Source organism: Paroedura picta, chromosome 8 (genome assembly GCF_049243985.1).
Source record: "Paroedura picta isolate Pp20150507F chromosome 8, Ppicta_v3.0, whole genome shotgun sequence".
NCBI classification, from domain to species: domain Eukaryota; kingdom Metazoa; phylum Chordata; class Lepidosauria; order Squamata; family Gekkonidae; genus Paroedura; species Paroedura picta.
Genome location: NC_135376.1, coordinates 16,982,697 through 17,000,675, shown reverse-complemented (window position 1 = coordinate 17,000,675; position 17,979 = coordinate 16,982,697). Strand labels below are relative to the sequence as shown.

The 17,979-nt window shown below is 41.2% G+C and overlaps 1 protein-coding gene across 1 annotated transcript in view; it reads right to left on the bottom strand.

The window, feature by feature from the left end:
* Positions 1 to 17,979, bottom strand: part of SI (sucrase-isomaltase) — a 107,574-nt gene that overhangs the window by 6,094 nt on the left and 83,501 nt on the right. The window contains exons 37-46 of the mRNA XM_077348509.1: positions 16,795 to 16,933; positions 13,155 to 13,288; positions 12,047 to 12,081; positions 11,840 to 11,956; positions 8,388 to 8,536; positions 7,778 to 7,862; positions 7,621 to 7,677; positions 6,465 to 6,589; positions 6,136 to 6,224; positions 4,038 to 4,087 (exon numbers count right to left, since the gene is read on the bottom strand). Of these exons, the coding sequence (XP_077204624.1) occupies positions 4,038 to 4,087; positions 6,136 to 6,224; positions 6,465 to 6,589; positions 7,621 to 7,677; positions 7,778 to 7,862; positions 8,388 to 8,536; positions 11,840 to 11,956; positions 12,047 to 12,081; positions 13,155 to 13,288; positions 16,795 to 16,933 (980 nt within the window). The remainder of the gene's footprint in view (positions 1 to 4,037; positions 4,088 to 6,135; positions 6,225 to 6,464; positions 6,590 to 7,620; positions 7,678 to 7,777; positions 7,863 to 8,387; positions 8,537 to 11,839; positions 11,957 to 12,046; positions 12,082 to 13,154; positions 13,289 to 16,794; positions 16,934 to 17,979) is intronic.

Below are 17,979 nucleotides of genomic sequence, written 5' to 3'. Positions count from 1 at the left end.
GGGATCTGATTTTAACATCTGCCTTGGTTTCAGGCAACTATAGGGTTGCCAACTCCAAAATGGGAAATTCCTGGAGATTTGGGAGAGGACCCAAAGGGTTAGACGTCCACACAATATAAATTATCAAATTATATTAACATTTATTGTGCACTGTTTATAAAGTTTAAAAAGTTAAAAACATAACCAAAGCCCATAGTCTAATCATTGCAATGCTAGACCTAAAATGTGTTGACCCCCAAATGGGTGTTCCTCAGAGATCTAATCCTGAACATACATGTAATGCGGTAGAGCCAGCCTTTCTCAAACAGGGCTTTGTGAAACCCTGGGGTGTCTTGGCAGCTCTGGAAAGGTTCCCTAAATGGGTGGGAGTTAATTAATTTGCAACATATTTTTTCAAATTTGTTAAACCCAACCTCCCCTCCCAAAATAGCCAATGATGAGTCTGGAGGGGGTGGGAAGGAGAGAGACTGCCGTTGGGCAAGTACACAGTGATACTTCCCAACCATATTTTGCATAATTGCATCAATTTTGGTTTCTTGAAGCCTGAAGAATGTTTCAGAGGTTTCTCAATGGTAAAAAAAAATGAGAAAGTCTGCAGGAGAGAATGCAGATAGCAGGCAGAGAGATTTAAAAAAATGTGTCAATAGAAGTTAATTCTAGCATTGTATGGCACATATTATGTCATTTCAATGATTGGCCTACGGCTTTGTCTATGTTTTGAAACTTTTTAACTTTACAAGCTGTACACAATAAATATTTTGCAGATGCCTAATCTTTTGGGTCCTAACAGTTGGTTAGGTTTGTTGCTTTTTGCTTTGTAACATTATCCCCTTTGGGGTTTCCTTTTGATTTGAGGGAGGGACCTGGAGAGAGCAGAGTAGGGAAGGAGCCCGGGGGGGGGGGCAAAATACCATAGCTGAGGTTTTCCCCAAGGGAAGTGATCTCTGTTGCCTGGAGTTCTATTGTGATTCTGGGGGAACTTCAGCAGTTGGCAACCCTCAGTGGACCTAATATATTGAAATCTCCTGCTAGAACCTATGAACATTAACTTTTTGTTGTCAATTTCCTTAACGTTTCTTTTAAAAAGAACTTACCACCTGAACTTATTGCCTGCCCCTCCCCCCCTCTCTCTCTCAGCCCAAATGCCATTTTCCAGTTAACTTTTCCAGCCACAAAATTAGAATCTTATTGATTCATTCAGCTCTATATAAATTATTTTAACAGTCCTGACACAAGGGAATTCCACAGTCTTGAAGCTATCAAGAAATAGTCTCCGTTCCATGGAACTGCTTGCCGGATCCAAGGAACCGTGAAGCTGAGAAGCCACTGCAAGCACCATCACAGCTTTCAAATTGTTACAGTCAGAAATACTGAGGAAAGGGATTCTTAAGAGTGGACACTTTAAAATGGTTGCTGTGCCATGGGCTCAGCGCCATTCCTCAGCATTTCCTTTCAGCTTCTACCATCTATATTTCCAGAAGCTTGGGACATCACTCTCCTCAAAATTCTCCTGAACTCCTGTGGAGGGTTTCCACCTCTGGGACAGTTGTGTCCCCGACTACCAGCACTTCCAGGTGTGCAAGATGAAGCTGCCTCATGCTGCATCAGACTGTGGGTACATCAAGTTCAGTACTGTCTACCCAGATTGGCAGAAGTCCCGCAAGGAATCAGGCAGGGATCTTTCACATCATCTGTTATCTAATTCTTTTTAACTTTAGTTGCCAGAGATGAAAATTGGGGCCTTGTGCATGACCACTGAGATTGAACCCTTGCAGAAATTATAGTGAGAGAGGCTGTCAGTGCCACAACTGAGAAAAACTTCCACAGCATCCAGAGAGAGGGAGAGGGAGGGAGAGAGAGAGAGAAAGAATAAGTAGAATAACATAGGATCCAAGTTCCAGTGATCACCTGGCTGCTTGTAATTCACAGTTTTGACTTCACCAGTAACACCAAGACAACACTGTAAATTTACAGCTGAAATATTTCATAGAATTCTACACATGTATTTTCTGGTTAAGTCCTTAGCTTTTGTGAACAGAAGATCATATTGCCATATTTAGGGGGGGGGAATTAAATTTGCATTGAATAACAAGATGTTTGATGGGGAAAGTCCTACTGACTTCATATTACGTATGTGCAGAATTATAATGTTCTATTTTATCAGATGAGGACACAGCCAGCCACAGTTACTGGCAACACATCAGGAACTACAGTTACCAGACCAGCCTATTCTGCACACAATAGATAATGCACTTTCAATGCACTTTAGAAGTAGATTTTCTTGTTCTGCACAGGAAAATCCAGTTGCCAAAGCACATTGAAAGTGCATTATCCTATTTGTGCGGAATGGGCCCTGGCCAGAAAACCCACAATAACCAGACTGGGTTTTAAACTGAAAAGATTTCTCCTTACTGGGACAGAAGAGAGAAAGAAAAAAAACATTTATCCTGAACTTTATATGGCAATACCCTTGCAGTGATAGTACTAAACGATACAGAAATAAATTTATTCTTCCCAATTAATGTCTAATGACTTGCCAGGGACACCAAATTAAATCTAAAGCAGTAGTGCCAGGGAAACTTTTATGAAGGGTTGCTATTTTAACATTCTCAAAAAAAAATGGATAGAACCATCAAGTTTATGATTTTAACCCTGTGAATAGAACTGCTTTTCACTCAAAACCATGCATAATAGCAGGGCAATCAGACCATAGCTAGAACAAATATGATAAAGTATGACACCTTAACAATGTAGATACCTATTGTATGTATTTCAACTCACTGGCTCCCTTATTCCTTATTTTATTATAGAGGACATTTAATACAAGGAAAAGAAAGTTCTAATTTGAACTGGATTAATTTGACTCTTGTTTTGTTCTATTATTCTACTTCCAATACTTCAAAAGGACAAACATGCCTTCTGAGGGAATTAAAATCCCTTAATCCAGATAATTAGACTCTAATTGTGGATTGGTTTTAAAGGTTTTAACTATGGGTTTTATTGCAGTTTTTTATCTTGTAAACCGCCGTGAGCCTATGGGAACAGCGGTATAAAAGTTTGATAGATGGAAGAGAGATGGAAGATAGAGGCAGGCAGGCAGGCAGGCAGGCAGGCAGGCAGGCCGGCAGGCCGGCAGGCCGGCAGACAGACAGACAGACAGACAGACAGACAGACAGACAGACAGACAGACAGACAGACAGACAGACAGACAGACAGATAGATAGATAGATAGATAGATAGATAGATAGATAGATAGATAATTCAGGAGTTTCCAATTTTTTGAGTCTGTGGGCACCTTTGGAATCCTGACAGAGGGTGATGGCACAACCACAAAATGGCACCACCACAAAATGGTTGCCACAAGAAGTGGGGCCAACTGCAAAATGTCAAGGTTTGAGCTCATGCATAACTCTAATGGTGCCTCTTCAACATTTTAGGGCAAAGTTCTGTTTAACACAATACCTTTTTAAATGCATAGTTCAAAATATTTTCTTGCTTACTCACAGCTAAAATATGCAAGAGAACGTTTATCTAGCCATACTCTTGTGTTCTTATTATTGTATAAGATCCCAAACACATGCTTCTGGTTGAGCTACTTGAGATGATGTTAAATTGAGATGTGAAGTACAGAACCAAGGACCTCCTGTGGGTAAATATGCACAGACTTGACTGCTGTAATGAACTTCATTTGGGCTTGTCCTTATGACTACTTCAGCATTAGTATAGATTTGTTATCCCCAAGCATTCAAAGACATAAAATGTAGCATGAGATAATATAATTGAAGCCAATTCAAACTTTCTCTTTCATTGGCTATAGCAGGGGTAGTCAACCTGTGGTCCTCCAGATGTTCATGGACTACAATTCCCATGAGCCCCTGCCAGCAAATGCTGGCAGGGGCTCATGGGAATTGTAGTCCATGAACATCTGGAGGACCACAGGTTGACTACCACTGGGCTATAGTATTTAAGCAGTGCCAAAATAACTGAAGTTTATAGCTGGACATTATCTGGTTCCTAAGCTTTAGAAGTATACATACCTGGCTTGCATTAAACGTATGTAAGAGGTAAATGCCATTCTCATATGCATCTATAATAAGAAAATAGAACAAAATATAAACTAAATATGTGTGTGTATGTACATATATGAATGATAGACAGTTAATATATGATAGACCACAACCAAGATTATTAGGGAGTTGGAGAATTTTCCCGATGAGGAAAGGCTCAAAGTCTGGGGAAAGGCTGAAAAGTTTAGCAAAGAGATGTCTCAGGGGATGTGATAAAGGTTTATAAAATTAAGCATGGGCATAAAGAGTAGACAAACAGATTTCTTTTTCTCCCGAAACACTAGAACTTAAGGGCATTGAATGCTGCTATAACCAAGCTTTATCCCATGAAGACTTCTATCCATGTTAATAAGTAGAATAGTTTTAATTTTGCTCAAGAAGGAGGATTGTATCCCATCTTGCTTGAGCTGCTATTTATGTAAGAGCCATCCAGTCACAACAGACTTATGTCACCCCAGTAAGAAGCTTCCAAGGCAAATGAGAAGAGGTATGCCATTGCCTCTCACTACAGTCTTTCTTGTTGGTTTATCATAGAATAATAGAATTGGAAGGGACCATTCAGGCCATCTAGTCCAACCCTCTGCTCAAGGCCAGAACACCCTAAGGAATCCGGGATAAGTATCTGTCCAGGCAGTGTTTAAAGACCATAATTGAGGGGGAGCTCACCACCTTCTTAGGCAGCTGATTCCACTACTGAATTACTCTGGCTGTGATTTCCTCCCCCCCCCCCCTGATATCTAGCCAGTACCGTTCTATATGTAGTTTAGACCCATTACTGCTACTCCTATGCTCTGCTGCCAACAGAAACTGCTTCCTGCCCTCCTCCAAGTGACAACCTTCCAAATACTTAAAGAGAGCAATCATGGTCCCTCTCAACCTCTTCTCCAGGCTGAACATTTTTATTATTATTATTGTTGTTGTTGTTGCTGTTGTTGTTGTTGTTGTATTTATACCCTGCCTCCTCCCGAAGGATCGAGGCGGCTTACATAACCCCGTCCCCTAAAAACCATAAAATAACAATAAGATCCAATAAATTTACAATAGTGGCAACAACGATGGCTTAATCTTACTCATTTAGTCTCCGCATTTTCAACTACAGGAGGGGGGGGGGTGACACTCTCTACCGCCAGTTCTCTCCGTCTTTTGTCATATGGCTTGGTCCCCAGGCCCTGGATCATCCTTGTTGGTCTCCTCTTCACCCTCTCAATTTTGTCCACATTCTGTATCCCATACAAGTTTCCAGCCTTCATTAACTTCCAGGTTCTGACAAGCTAGGGCTATCCCATGCTATTCTATGTCTTGAGTACATCCTGATGCTGTCTTTTCAAGTCTAATGATAGTATATTTATTTGTTTGCTATAAAAATAAACATTTTTAAAAGATTACTTCGCATGCCAGAGTTGCTACAGCTTTGGTATGATGACCCTAGCTAAGGAAGGAGACATACTATGGGCTCCCTTTTTATTATATGGGTCTTACTTAACTCTTAATACAGCACATTAAAATATACACATGCACTTTAGGAAACTGCCTGATTCCCTTCCACTCCATGCAACACAGAAGCCTTTCTCCAGTTGAAGTAATTGTTATAGAAGAACCATTCAAGTCAGAAGAAGACTCCTTAAGCTGGAGAAGGCCTATTAGGCCCATTATGCACGGCCGCCGAAACGGTGATTTCGGGTCACATGGAAAACTCAGAGGGGGAAGAAGTGAAGCAAACTGCTTGTGCACGTGATGGGATGCAACGGCGGCAAAACCCAGAGTAACCGATTATGCACGCGGCGACCCCCGTGCCACTTCTGGTTGCGCCCCGGTCACCCGGAAGCTGCGCTTTCTTCCGCGTTTCGCTAACGTGGCTTTTTCGGTGGCATTCACCGAATCTGCGGCCAGTTGCAGCCGGTGCCATGCGTTATTGGTGATTTTAGTTGCCGCCATTCCCCCCCGAATGCGCACTATCCCCCCCGTGCATAATGGGCCTTACTGCTGATCCTATGCTGAGTCAAGAGGTAGGACACATGCCATTATCTTAGTGACCAAACATTGCCACTGTAAAATATTTCATACGTACCAATTTTTACTCCATCATCCCAGTAAAGAAGCCCTTCGGCACTTCCATTATCATCCAAAGCGACTGTAAGACCCATTGGATTTTTTCGGCTAAAAACATTTAAAAACCACAACAATGATGTATATTTCACAACTCTTACAAATTAAGCTAAAAAATATTGGAATATTGTTTCAGCCTCTCTCTAATATCTGGAAAATCTGATACATTTTATCTTATTTTTATTCCATTTTTGTTGTGGATTTTTCTCAACATTTTGACTGTTGTTTGGCTCACTCTGTATTGGGGTGCGGGGAGACAAGGCCAAAAACCAACAATATATCTGACTATACCTGGCTTTGGTGTTTGCAGCTGGCAGTTGCCATGGGATAATGTATCCTCCTCTGAGGTGAAGGTTGATATGATCCATAGGTGCTTGTAATTGTTTTATCTGCTTCCTCACTCCAATGTCTATATCCTGCAAAAATCAGGTATGCTCATAAACACATGTATTCTACATGGTTAAGTACATATGATTATTAAATGATCACCCCTTTTAAAGTTCAATGATAAATTCATTTTTCTCTCAGTTATTTAATCTCAGTCTTTTATTGACTCTTGGACCTCAGAGAAAGTCAGTCATAATTAAACCATCTGCAATGAATGGGTCTTAAATTAGCCATCCTCTACTTAAGTGCTGCTAATTTCTTCTGGATCCTTTCAAAGGAATCTTCCAGAGCTATGGCAATCCATCCATGGTGGCATCCATAATGTAGAAGAGTTAAAATACATATAGATGAATAGAAAGTAATGAAACTGCACACATACTGAATTGTCTTGAATTACATGGGAAAACTGTAACCGACTTTGAAACAGCCCTTCCTCTTGAGAGGTTCACATTAATATATAATACTGACTGCTGATTGAGGTGGGCTGTCAATAGGGGGGTCAAGATGGATATTACCAACCCTAGAAATGCAACTTGCCCAGTGTTGGATCTCATAGGTTGTATCTGAGGCATTCAATCACTTCTCATAGACTGTATCTGAGGCAGTCAATGACATCTCAGAACAACACCTTAATCTCTTAACATCATGAATGCTGGCCCTGCCACTCAGTACTTAACACCCACTCAGGACAGCTGTCCTCCCCCAAGTGCCTCCTCCACCAACTGGCTTGCCTGTCTGTCCAGCAGCCAGCCAATCACCTTCCGTTCCCCACTCCTGACCATCCCCTCATCCTTCCACTTCCCTCTGAGGCTCAGAGGCTGCAGATCCCTGCTAAGTGAGAATTGTCCCTGCAGATGAGTTCCCTTTCCAGTGGTCTCCAGCCTGCAGCCTTTCCAGGTCCTTTGGTGAGGGAGAGGCTATCCACAGAGTACTTTCACTACCCCCACCCCCTAATCTAGCACCCGTTGTCTTCCTGAATGCAATGGGCTTGGCCCCTAGTATTATATATATACCACAGAACATTCACACATGTACACATGCATGCAGAGATTTCACTTACTGTGTAATAATCATACCAACGGGCATCAGGAAAATATGCATCCAACTGATTCTGATTCTGCAGTTTCAATACAAACATATATGTTACAGGAAAAGGCGATTCTATGTTTTTTTGTTTTTTTTTAACTGCACATTGATTAATATATTGATATTTTTACCTCTTCTAGCACAGGACTAATGAGCAAAGCAGGCCCCCAGAGAAACTGTTTATCTATAGTCCATGTTTCCGGATCATTTGTAAACCTGGTAGCAAAATAATGCATTACTATTGCGTAATAATATTATTCCATGAACATTCTCTGAGAATATTGTACTTCATTAAACAGCAAATAAAATTGAATAAAAAATAAAATTTGCCTGCCACCAAACCCCCTATTTGTACAGTTCTTTCCAGTTACTGATCCATAAGAACTATCTATTTTTTGCCAAAAGGTTTATTTCACCAAATAAAATCATAAACGGGCCCAGTCCCTTCCAGATGACACACAAAAGTCATTTTATTGGAAAATCAATACAATAAAATGAAATGAATTTTATCATTAACAGATCTTAGTGTATATATATATATGTGTGTGTAATTTCTATACCGCCCCTTCCGAAATGGGGTCAAGGCAATTCACAATAAGAACATTCAATAAAACCAGTGACAATAAGATCACAATAACATACAATGAAATACCATTTAAAACCTCACCCCTACCCCTCCCACTCCCTTATATGTTTAATTATGTTTAAGAGTTGCTTAAGATCAGCATGTTTAAGACTTACTCATTCAGTAAAGGGCGGGAGACAGTGCTACCATGAGCATGGGCTTCATACATCAAGGTGTAGAGGTAGGGGAGCAAAGTGTATCTGATATTGAGCACATTCCTAGACATTTCTTCAAATGTCGTATTAAAAGCTACAGGATCTTGTCTCTATAGATTAAAAAAAAAGAAGTGACAAATTGAAATTATTTTTAATCCTATATAAATTATCTAGGCTACTAACACGTATTGCAATTAGACTCCCTTACTCATTGGGATAGTTAGCTGAATTGACTTGCAGGGAGTGAGTTCCGGGCTAAAGGAATACCACGTGATTGGAATAAATAAGGCCACAGCATTATTATAACATGTATGGGATGTTGGCAGGGGGTAGGGAGCTCCCCTCAACATCAGTCAGCCAACTGCTCCTAGTTGTTTTCCCCTATCCCACAGCAGCTTAGCTGGCCAGCCCCTGTTCCCAGCGGGGAATGTGGGTCCCCTGAGCTGCTGCAGTTCCTATTAGGAGGTTCCATCTGGGACATCCCAGGAGGAGCCTGATGATGCTGGGCAATGAGCATAGCGGGGAGCAAAAGGCAGACTGTTTCCAAGCAAGTGGGTAGAGGAAGGGCAGTTAGGTGGGCAGCAGCCAAGGAACATGGGTAGGTGGATCAGTGTCAGTGGGACCTGTCATGGCCCTGAGGCCACATTAGGCTATGCTGACACCATCCCCACTCAAAAGAGATACAAGCACTTTCCGGAGAGACTCTGTGTTTACCCCAGTAGGGAAAAGAGCAGATCCATGGAGCCATTTTAGGCTAGGAAACACTCAGGAGTTTCAAAGACAGAAATACCATCATCTGTTCTGGTTTGACCTACAGAATGGAGGGAAGTGGGAGAGATCTGGAGCAGGGTTAGTCAAACTGCAGCCCTCCAGATGTCCATGGACTACAATTCCCAGAAGCCCCTGCCAGCATTCGCTGGCAGGGGCTTCTGGGAATTGTAGTCCATGGACATCTGGAGGGCCGCAGTTTGACTACCCCTGATCTGGAGGGTGGATTACAGCTGCCATTCTTTTTTTTTTCTTTTTCCTTTTTGAGCCATAGCCCTTTTTGGAGCCCTCCTTGGATTGCAAGGCCTCCTGCAGTAGACTCACCATTTGTGCAATGAGCAGGACTAACAAAGGTGTGAACTAATTAAACACGGCGTACTTTGTCTTATATATACACAAGACAGATTTCTAGAATGTTTGACTTAGAGAAGCATGTGAGTTCCTTTTTTAAAAAAAATCTTGAATGCATTAATTCGAGCACACACAAAGGAATGGATTACATTATTTCTTTTTCTTTCCCTTGACGAAGGTTGAATTTTCTAGCAATGAATGACATCATTATGTGTCAAAAGGAGTATTTCTTCGATTCAGCTACCAGGGGCCCCCAGAAGCCCCTTGGGCTCCCCTTTCTCCCATTTTTTCAGTCTGTGGCCCCCTTCAAATGTGCCATTTGCCCCCCTATTGGAATGGTTGGACTGCAGTATCTGTGCCACATACTGTTGCATTTCTTTTCCTGCAGGGCAGCACCCAGGACTTTAAAGGAGAAAAGGCACACTAATGAGTGATGTCAGGCAGCCCTTTCAATCTTTATTAAAGGGTCTGAACAATACGGTGGCAAATTGGGTAAGACTGGAAGCACGGCGATAACCCTGAATCTGCATTTTTAAAGACGTTAAAAGGCCTATTGAAAGGTGTGCTGCTGCAAGATAAAGCACGGAGTGTGTATGTGTGTTTTAAAAGGAAACTGTAATCCTTTAGAAATGCGCCATATAAATACATCTCGTTTTGCTGCTCCTTAAGCTTCAGTAAGAATATAAGTGCTATTTTCTATTTATTTCCATTTGCTGGATTAACCCATTTCCTACAATACATCCCTAGTCTTTATTTCTCCGTGAACTGCTTTTCCTTTAACTGTTTAAGGGACATAGTAGCTGATCAAAGCTGATCCCTAATTTTTGCATACATTGAGGAATTGTATTCCGTAATTGTGTGTAAGGAAGGGTTAATGTGCCCAATGTAATTCTTTGTATCTACCAGTGAAAGTTAGTGCTGAAGCCCAGATATAGTTTCTCTTGCTCTGAGCCAGAAATACGGAAGAATTCTTTGACAGTGTTAAAGGATTACAAAGTCATTTAAAGCTTCCTCCTCTCTTCCAAATTTCAACAATGACAGCAATAAGCCTGGAATATCTACCACAAACAAGATGAGAGAGAGAGAGAGAGCTGTGTGATAGAGTATGTGCTTGGTATACAGAAGGTCCTAGATTCAAATCCCAGCAACTCCGGTAGCTGACAGTAGGTGATGTGAATGACCTCTGCTGGAGACCCTAAAGCAGGGGTAGTCAAACTGCGGCCCTCCAGATGTCCATGGACTACAATTCCCAGGAGCTCCTGCCAGCATTCGCTGTCAGGGGCTCCTGGGAATTGTAGTCCATGGACATCTGGAGGGCCGCAGTTTGACTACCCCTGCTTTAGGGTCTCCAGCAGAGGCTTATTCGCTGTCAGGGGCTCCTGGGAATTGTAGTCCATGGACATCTGGAGGGCCGCAGTTTGACTACCCCTGCCCTAAAGAGTCACTGCCAGCCTGAGCAGACAATAGTTAGAGGATTGTTCTTCTGTCCGTGAGAATTTTAGGCAGGAAATTGAGGCAGGAAAATAGGCTATAGAGTTGCTTTTGTTTCTTGGTTGTGCTGAGTGGAGTGAATAGAGATGTTGCTCGAGATCAGCTATCTGTGTAATCTATTACGGTTGCGATCCAAAGAATAGTTCCCAGGGAGGAAACCTGATTGAATAAAATGGATTTCCAAATAGACCTTCTGATTATTGTTTCCCAAAACACCTTAAAGTGTGGTACAATCGGAAGAGCAACATTTCATGCTTTTGAAGAGATACATCAAAAAGCTGAGGCAAGACCAATAAAGAACTTTAAAGAGACAGAACAGGGCTTGTATCCTCTCTCTCTCTTCTGATTGTGCAGCGTGACCTCCATGATGAAAGCCCTCCTGTGTCATAGATCACATGCCTCTGGTGCTAGGTGCTTTCCACTCATGCGGGTTCAGTGTCCTGCAAGGACAGAAAGTGCTCGGTGCCAGAGAAACTTGCTCCACAACACAAGATTACCTCTGCAAGGAGAACAATGCTGTGCACCTGACAGTATAAGATCTGAGCCAATGAGTTTGGGAGGGTTATAAAAGGACAGTTAAAATGCACTAATTTAAGGAGGTAAAAAGGTTGAAATGTGTCAATGGAATGTGTAACATAAGATTCCAACAGTCGAGAAAGGTCATGATCAAACCATGTATAAGGAGTACATTTAAAGTAAAAAGTCATGATCAAACCATGGTCGAGAAAGGTCATGATCAAACCATGTATAAGGAGTACATTTAAAGTCAAAAGAAGCAATTAAATAGTCTGTGGCCAGCCTACCTGGTGCCCCATACCATTATGATTCCTGGAATACGGATAAAAGGCTCCCAGTTGCATCCAGCGGCTACACATTTCATAGGTTGTGTTATCACTGAAGCCACAAATATCTGCTCCAACCTAAATACATTGCAAATATCAATGTTCCGTTGTTATACTTTCCAGATATCAAATAACAGTTCAAACTTTGGAGTGGTAATTGAGACTTACGTAGGACATTCCAAAGAGGCTGAACTCCAGTAGACCTGTAAGAAAATGTACAGGTAAAAACTATGATGAAATGTTCTTCCCTTATAATCCCTTGTAGGGTATTTTTTTGCACCTTTCTCCATCCCTATCAGATAAGGAGTGAAACATTCAGTGATCAATCCCATTCTTCTGGAGCTCTGAGATTTAAAGTCATTCCAAGTAACTAACAGACAAGGCATTCCCTGAGAGTCTAACACAAAATCTCTGCAGTACCAGAATGGCATTTTTTTTTGTCACTAGAATATTTGGGGAGGACCATTGCTAAGCAAAAGGTCAAAATTATTTACCTGCAGAAGGCCCCAGATTAAATTCCAAGGATCTGCTTCTAAAAGGATCTTGGACAAGCTGTCCCAAAAAAGACTAGAAAGCTTTTGGAATACTTGGCAGGATATGCTGAAATCACACCAACAACCTTATGGCATTTCCCACTTTATCTACATACTTAGAATAAAGCAAGGAAGTCAGATGCAGAGATTATGAGATGCAAAAGAAGAATCTCCACAACAAATGAAATCAGTTCTTGCCCGCATCATCGTCAAAGAGGCGGGAAGGAGCCAAGCACTGTCCTAACAAGAAGGTCTTGCCCCACCTCCCACTCCACACACGCTGCCGCTGCCACACTCTTCCCAGGGACTGTGGCGTGATTGCACAAGTCGCCACTCCCTTCCCCCCGCCCCCCCACCTAACGGCGGCACCAGATTAGAAGTTAGCGCGCCTAACCACCAAGCAGGTTCTCAAAATGCTACGCATTTAAGTATAATAACAGCAATGAAAATGACTCCGTAATTTACTAAACCTGGCCCATTTTTAAATATCCTTGATTAGTATGCTATTAAACTTTCTAACAATCTCATATTTAATTGTTTGTATTCTTAATTATGTAGCTCGGTAACTTTTCAATGATATCAACTTTTGTTTATGTGGAAACGGGTCAACAAAGTAACAAATCACTTGAATAATGACTTTGGATTCTCAACATTAAAGCAAGCTTGTTCCTTAAAGAAATGCAAAACAACAAGTTCATTTACCTAAAATATTCCAACTAAGTATAACTTTATCTTTGACTTACCAATTATAGAAGCACCAAGATCGGACCACTTTGAGTGGTTATCCCCTAGCCAATGCCCTGCCCATTTGCCACTAGATGGATATGTTGAACGAGAAATGACAATTCCACGTTCTCCGGTGACACTTTGAAGAACACTAAAATCGGAGGGATAAAAACTAAATGTAAACAACACTGCTGGAATGTTTTTATCCTTTATAATATTTAAGTTATCAATGATTCTTTTATCTTGTTAATGCCAGATGTTTTTATGCACCTTGTAATTTGACTACTGGTCTAATACCGTAATAATAAAGACTTGACTTGACTTAAACAACACTGGGGAAAAGCATTTTAAATATACAGGAACATAAAATTATTTTTAGGCATAAAAATTCTCTGCTGTATCAAATGGTTTGAGAATCAGGGTTGAAATTTGAGATTAGTTGAACAGAGTATGAATTTGCCCTGCTAGGAATGCTCAATTGTCTTTTGTGTCATACACTGAAAATACTTTTTCTGGCTCAATGTATGGAACAAGCACTTGGACTGACCAGAATGGTTTGTATTTATTTAGTCCAGGCCTTGCAAATTTTCTTTGGCTTTAGGAATTAAGAATCATTTTTAGGCCTTCAGGGCTTTGTATTTTGATTACCAAATTTTCTAATTATTACAGCTATCTCTAGATAACAGAGATCAGTTCTGGAGAAGAAAACTGCTTTGGAAGGTGAATGCTATGGAACAGAAGTCCCTATTTTCCCAAACTGTGACCTCTCTAGGCCTCCAAAAATCAAGGAATTTCCTGACCTGGAGTTGTCAAACCTATACCTGATATAACAGATGTGATACCCAATTGGTTAAAAATCATTATAGAAATCATTTTCCACTCTCTCTCTCCCTCTTTTTAATAGTAATATCTCAATGACCAGGAGTTTTAAGATCATTTCAGCTCACAGGCAAAATGAAATGCTATTCTTTGCTTGCTCACTAAATAGGAGAGGTGTCAACCTAAATGGATTATCAATAGATACGGCCTTACCTAAAGATATCATTCAATGAGGAATCCACATAATAAAGTTATGTTGAGATTAAAGAAGATTGTAAAAACAGAAATTGTGTCCATTTCTTTACATAATATCCATCCTGTTGCCCTTTTTCAATATTTACTTTTTTGAAGGGATATTGCAAAGATTATTAATTTAAGAATGAGTGTACGTTTAACTTAAAAGAGTGATTCTGCACATTCTGCATGGAATCCTTGCCCAGCTATATATGTTTTTTTTTTTTTTAATTAAAGTAGTCCATCAAAACCAAACTAAGAGCAAAGGGTTATTCTCCGCTTTAATTTCCCAGACTGGTGTCTTACCCGTAGCCTAGCCAAATGCAGAAAACCGTTTTTGCATCATCAATGAATGGATCAGAACTTAGTACTACAATTTTCAAATTTTATTTATTTATTTTAAGGACATTGACTCAAAAATCCTTTTGGAAGGATCTCGACAAAGGAATCCCTCTTGTTGACTCAAGACACTGTGTCTGAATGTGCTATTGAAGAAGAAAGCATTGAATCAGCTGCAATTAAACACCAACATTAAATGTGGTTTTAAGAACTATATCCTGCCACTGTGTTTCAGAATACAGGCCAGCAGTTCAACTTACACAACATGCGTATATGGTTGTTAGACTGTGTGTACAAATAATTGTCCCAGATAGGTGAGAAAATCTCTTATACCTTTTCCGAGTGGGGAATTAGGACCTGGCTGGTGCTGGTCTGGTTGAGGGGATAATCATCACTTCCAGATGATTTCAGCACTGGCCTGAGCCTGGCCCAGGCCTGGCCTGATTCAGGCCCTGTGTGGCCCTGAAGCAAGGGGACACAGAAATGTCTGTGTTTTTTTTTCTTGCCCCGGGCTCCAACATGGCCTAGGCAGGGAAAGGCCCATGTGTAAGGGGAAAAGTTGGGTCATCTAGGCTCCTCCCCCAACTATGGTGTCCCAGAAAGGACAAAAAATACCCCGGTTGGCTCCGCAGTGCTGCACAGGGGGATGTTTTTTTTCCCCAGTTTTAAGAAAGTGGGTTGCGTTGTAACACAATTCCACCTTCTTAAAACTGAACAGACATGCCCCACACCATCATGGAGCATGGTGGAACCTCTCCTTGGGTGCCTCGTCCAGAGACAGAAACCCGGGGCAGATGGTATGCCAGCAAAAACAGTGAAATCCTAAGCACCCTTTGAAGCTCATTAATTTTAATGGATTTACAAAGGTGTACCTCCGTTGCAGACTGTTTTATACATGTGGAACTTCATGCGGGTGTACTTGCACCCTTTGAATCAAAGCTTCTCAGCTTCTACAGATGTACTTGTGTAGGCACAACATTCCCTGCTTTACCACCCTAATTCATGGTCAGTGGGATTTACTCCCTAATAAAATTATTTAGGACTAGCCATTGCTACACGGTAGCAGTAAATGTTTCAGAGGTTTATTTATCTTAAAACAAGGCTCCCATTTTTAAGCCAGGAATGCGAGATCACTCATACCCAACTCCTGTTTCTGCTGCTGGTGAAAGAAAACTATTGTAAAAAATCTGAAGTGGGGATCATATAACATCACTTCTGGGGAAAACCTAAAAGTTATGCATGACCACTCTAGGAATCACAAGAAACTATGGTTTTACCATAGAGTTTCCAGTGATTTCTGGATAAGAAAGATGTTACTTCCAGAGAAAACCTGGATATCACACCTTCACTGACAGTGCCCAACCCCCCGGGCTGCTGCTGGTTACCAGACATGGAAACCCTTTCTGAACCCTAGCTGAAAAAATCAATTAGTACAGGTGCACATAAGCCCTGACACATACACTGAAGATCAGCACAACTGACCATTTTGTTTAGCATGAAAGTCTGGTTCATCCAGCTGCCAGTGTTGTTGTTAGGTGCGAAGTTGTGTCTGACCCATCGCAACCCCATGCACAATGATCCTCCAGGCCTTCCTGTCCTCTACCATTCCCCGGAGTCCATTTAAGTTTGCACCTACTGCTTCAGTGACTCCATCCAGCCACCCCATTCTCTGTCGTTCCCTTCTTCTTTTGCCCTCGATCGCTCCCAGCATTAAACTCTTCTCCAAGGAGTCCTTCCTTCTCATGAGGTGGCCAAAGTATTTGAGTTTCATCTTCAGGATCTGGCCTTCTAAGGAGCAGGCAGGGCTGATCTCCTCTAGAACTGACCAGTTTGTTCACCTTGCAGACCAAGGGACTCGCAAGAGTCTTCTCCAGCACCAGAGTTCAAAAGCCTCAATTCTTTGACACTCAGCCTTCCTTATGTATGGCTGGCATCATGTTATAATGTATGTCTTAAAGCTGGGGCAAGAGTCATGCCGTCCTTAAGCTAGGGATATCCATTGTCCAAGTTTGTCCTTTAACTATTAATGACTATCTTTTGCGTGTCTGTGTTTTTTTTCCAAATCTCTATAACAGCAAACTCATTAAAATGGGCTAAGCATCTAAGTGTCACTGAAGACGGAAGATCACAATGAAATATAAGTCTATGAGTATAAATGACTGTTTTTGAGTTAATTTTAGAAAATAATCATCTTAATTATTAAGCAGACGAGTAAAGCATAGAAAAAAACTGAATCCATAATAACAAATAACCAACATAACTTACTCATATGTTGGCTTTGTTTGTGACCAACCGTAGAGATTGTGGACATCATAGTGTAACACTGGTTTACCATTGGGCAGGATTTGTTCACTTCCCATGCACAAGGTTTTGTAATTCAGTCCAAAGTTTTTATACGACAATTCTAATAAAGACAAAATTTGGTCTTCTGTATTTGGGTAGAACCCAACAAAATGTTCAAAGCAAGATTCCTAACTTGAATAACTTGAATAATTATGTCAAGTGATACTCCCTTTCTCTGTCTCCCTGTATGCCCTCTGAAGCTACGTTAGAAGGAGGAGGTAGTATTGTGCTTCAAGATGCAATGGACATAGCACTTCATTGCATTTGAAATTTTGTTTGAAATCAGAACTGAGGGTCCAATGTCGGTGAGTAGGAAAGAAGGCTTGATTGCCATTTAAGTGGTACTGCATTCTGCAGCAGAGAAAAGCTAACTGAATAAAGATCATGGAGCATGAAGATGCCTTAGCATTCTCTTGAATTTGATAAAATAGCAATCTTCTTTGCTTCAAACAACAGCAGTAACAATGAATATGGATCACAGGCTTGAAAGCTCTATTTTCTCTGATGAAAACTGAGAAGCATTAAGAAAGAAGATGCATGGTGGACAGGTCCAACAGTGGCTCCTAGCCATGGTGACTAAAGAAGCATTAAACTCTGAATATCAGTGAATACCAGTGATAAGAGGAAATACCAAGAGAAGGCCTTGATTGTTGACCTGCCGGAGCAGCTGGTTAGCCATTGTGTTAAAGGGGGATAATGAAATAGATAGATCACTGGTATAATCTAGCAGGTATAGAATCATAGAATCATAGAGTTGGAAGGGGCCATACAGGCCATCTAGTCCAACCCCCTGCTCAACTCAGGATCAGCCCAAAGCATCCTAAAGCATCCAAGAAAAGTGTGTATCCAACCTTTGCTTGAAGACTGCCAGTGAGGGGGAGCTCACCACCTCCTTAGGCAGCCTATTCCACTGCTGAAATACTCTGACTGTGAAATTTTGTTCCTGATATCTAGCCTATATCGTAGTTTAAACCCATTACTGCGTGTCCTTTCCTCTGCAGCCAATGGAAACAGCATCCTGCCCTCCTCCAAGTGACAACCTTTCAAATACTTAAAGAGGGCTATCATGTCCCCTGTCAACCTCCTTTTCTCCAGGCTGAACAGTCC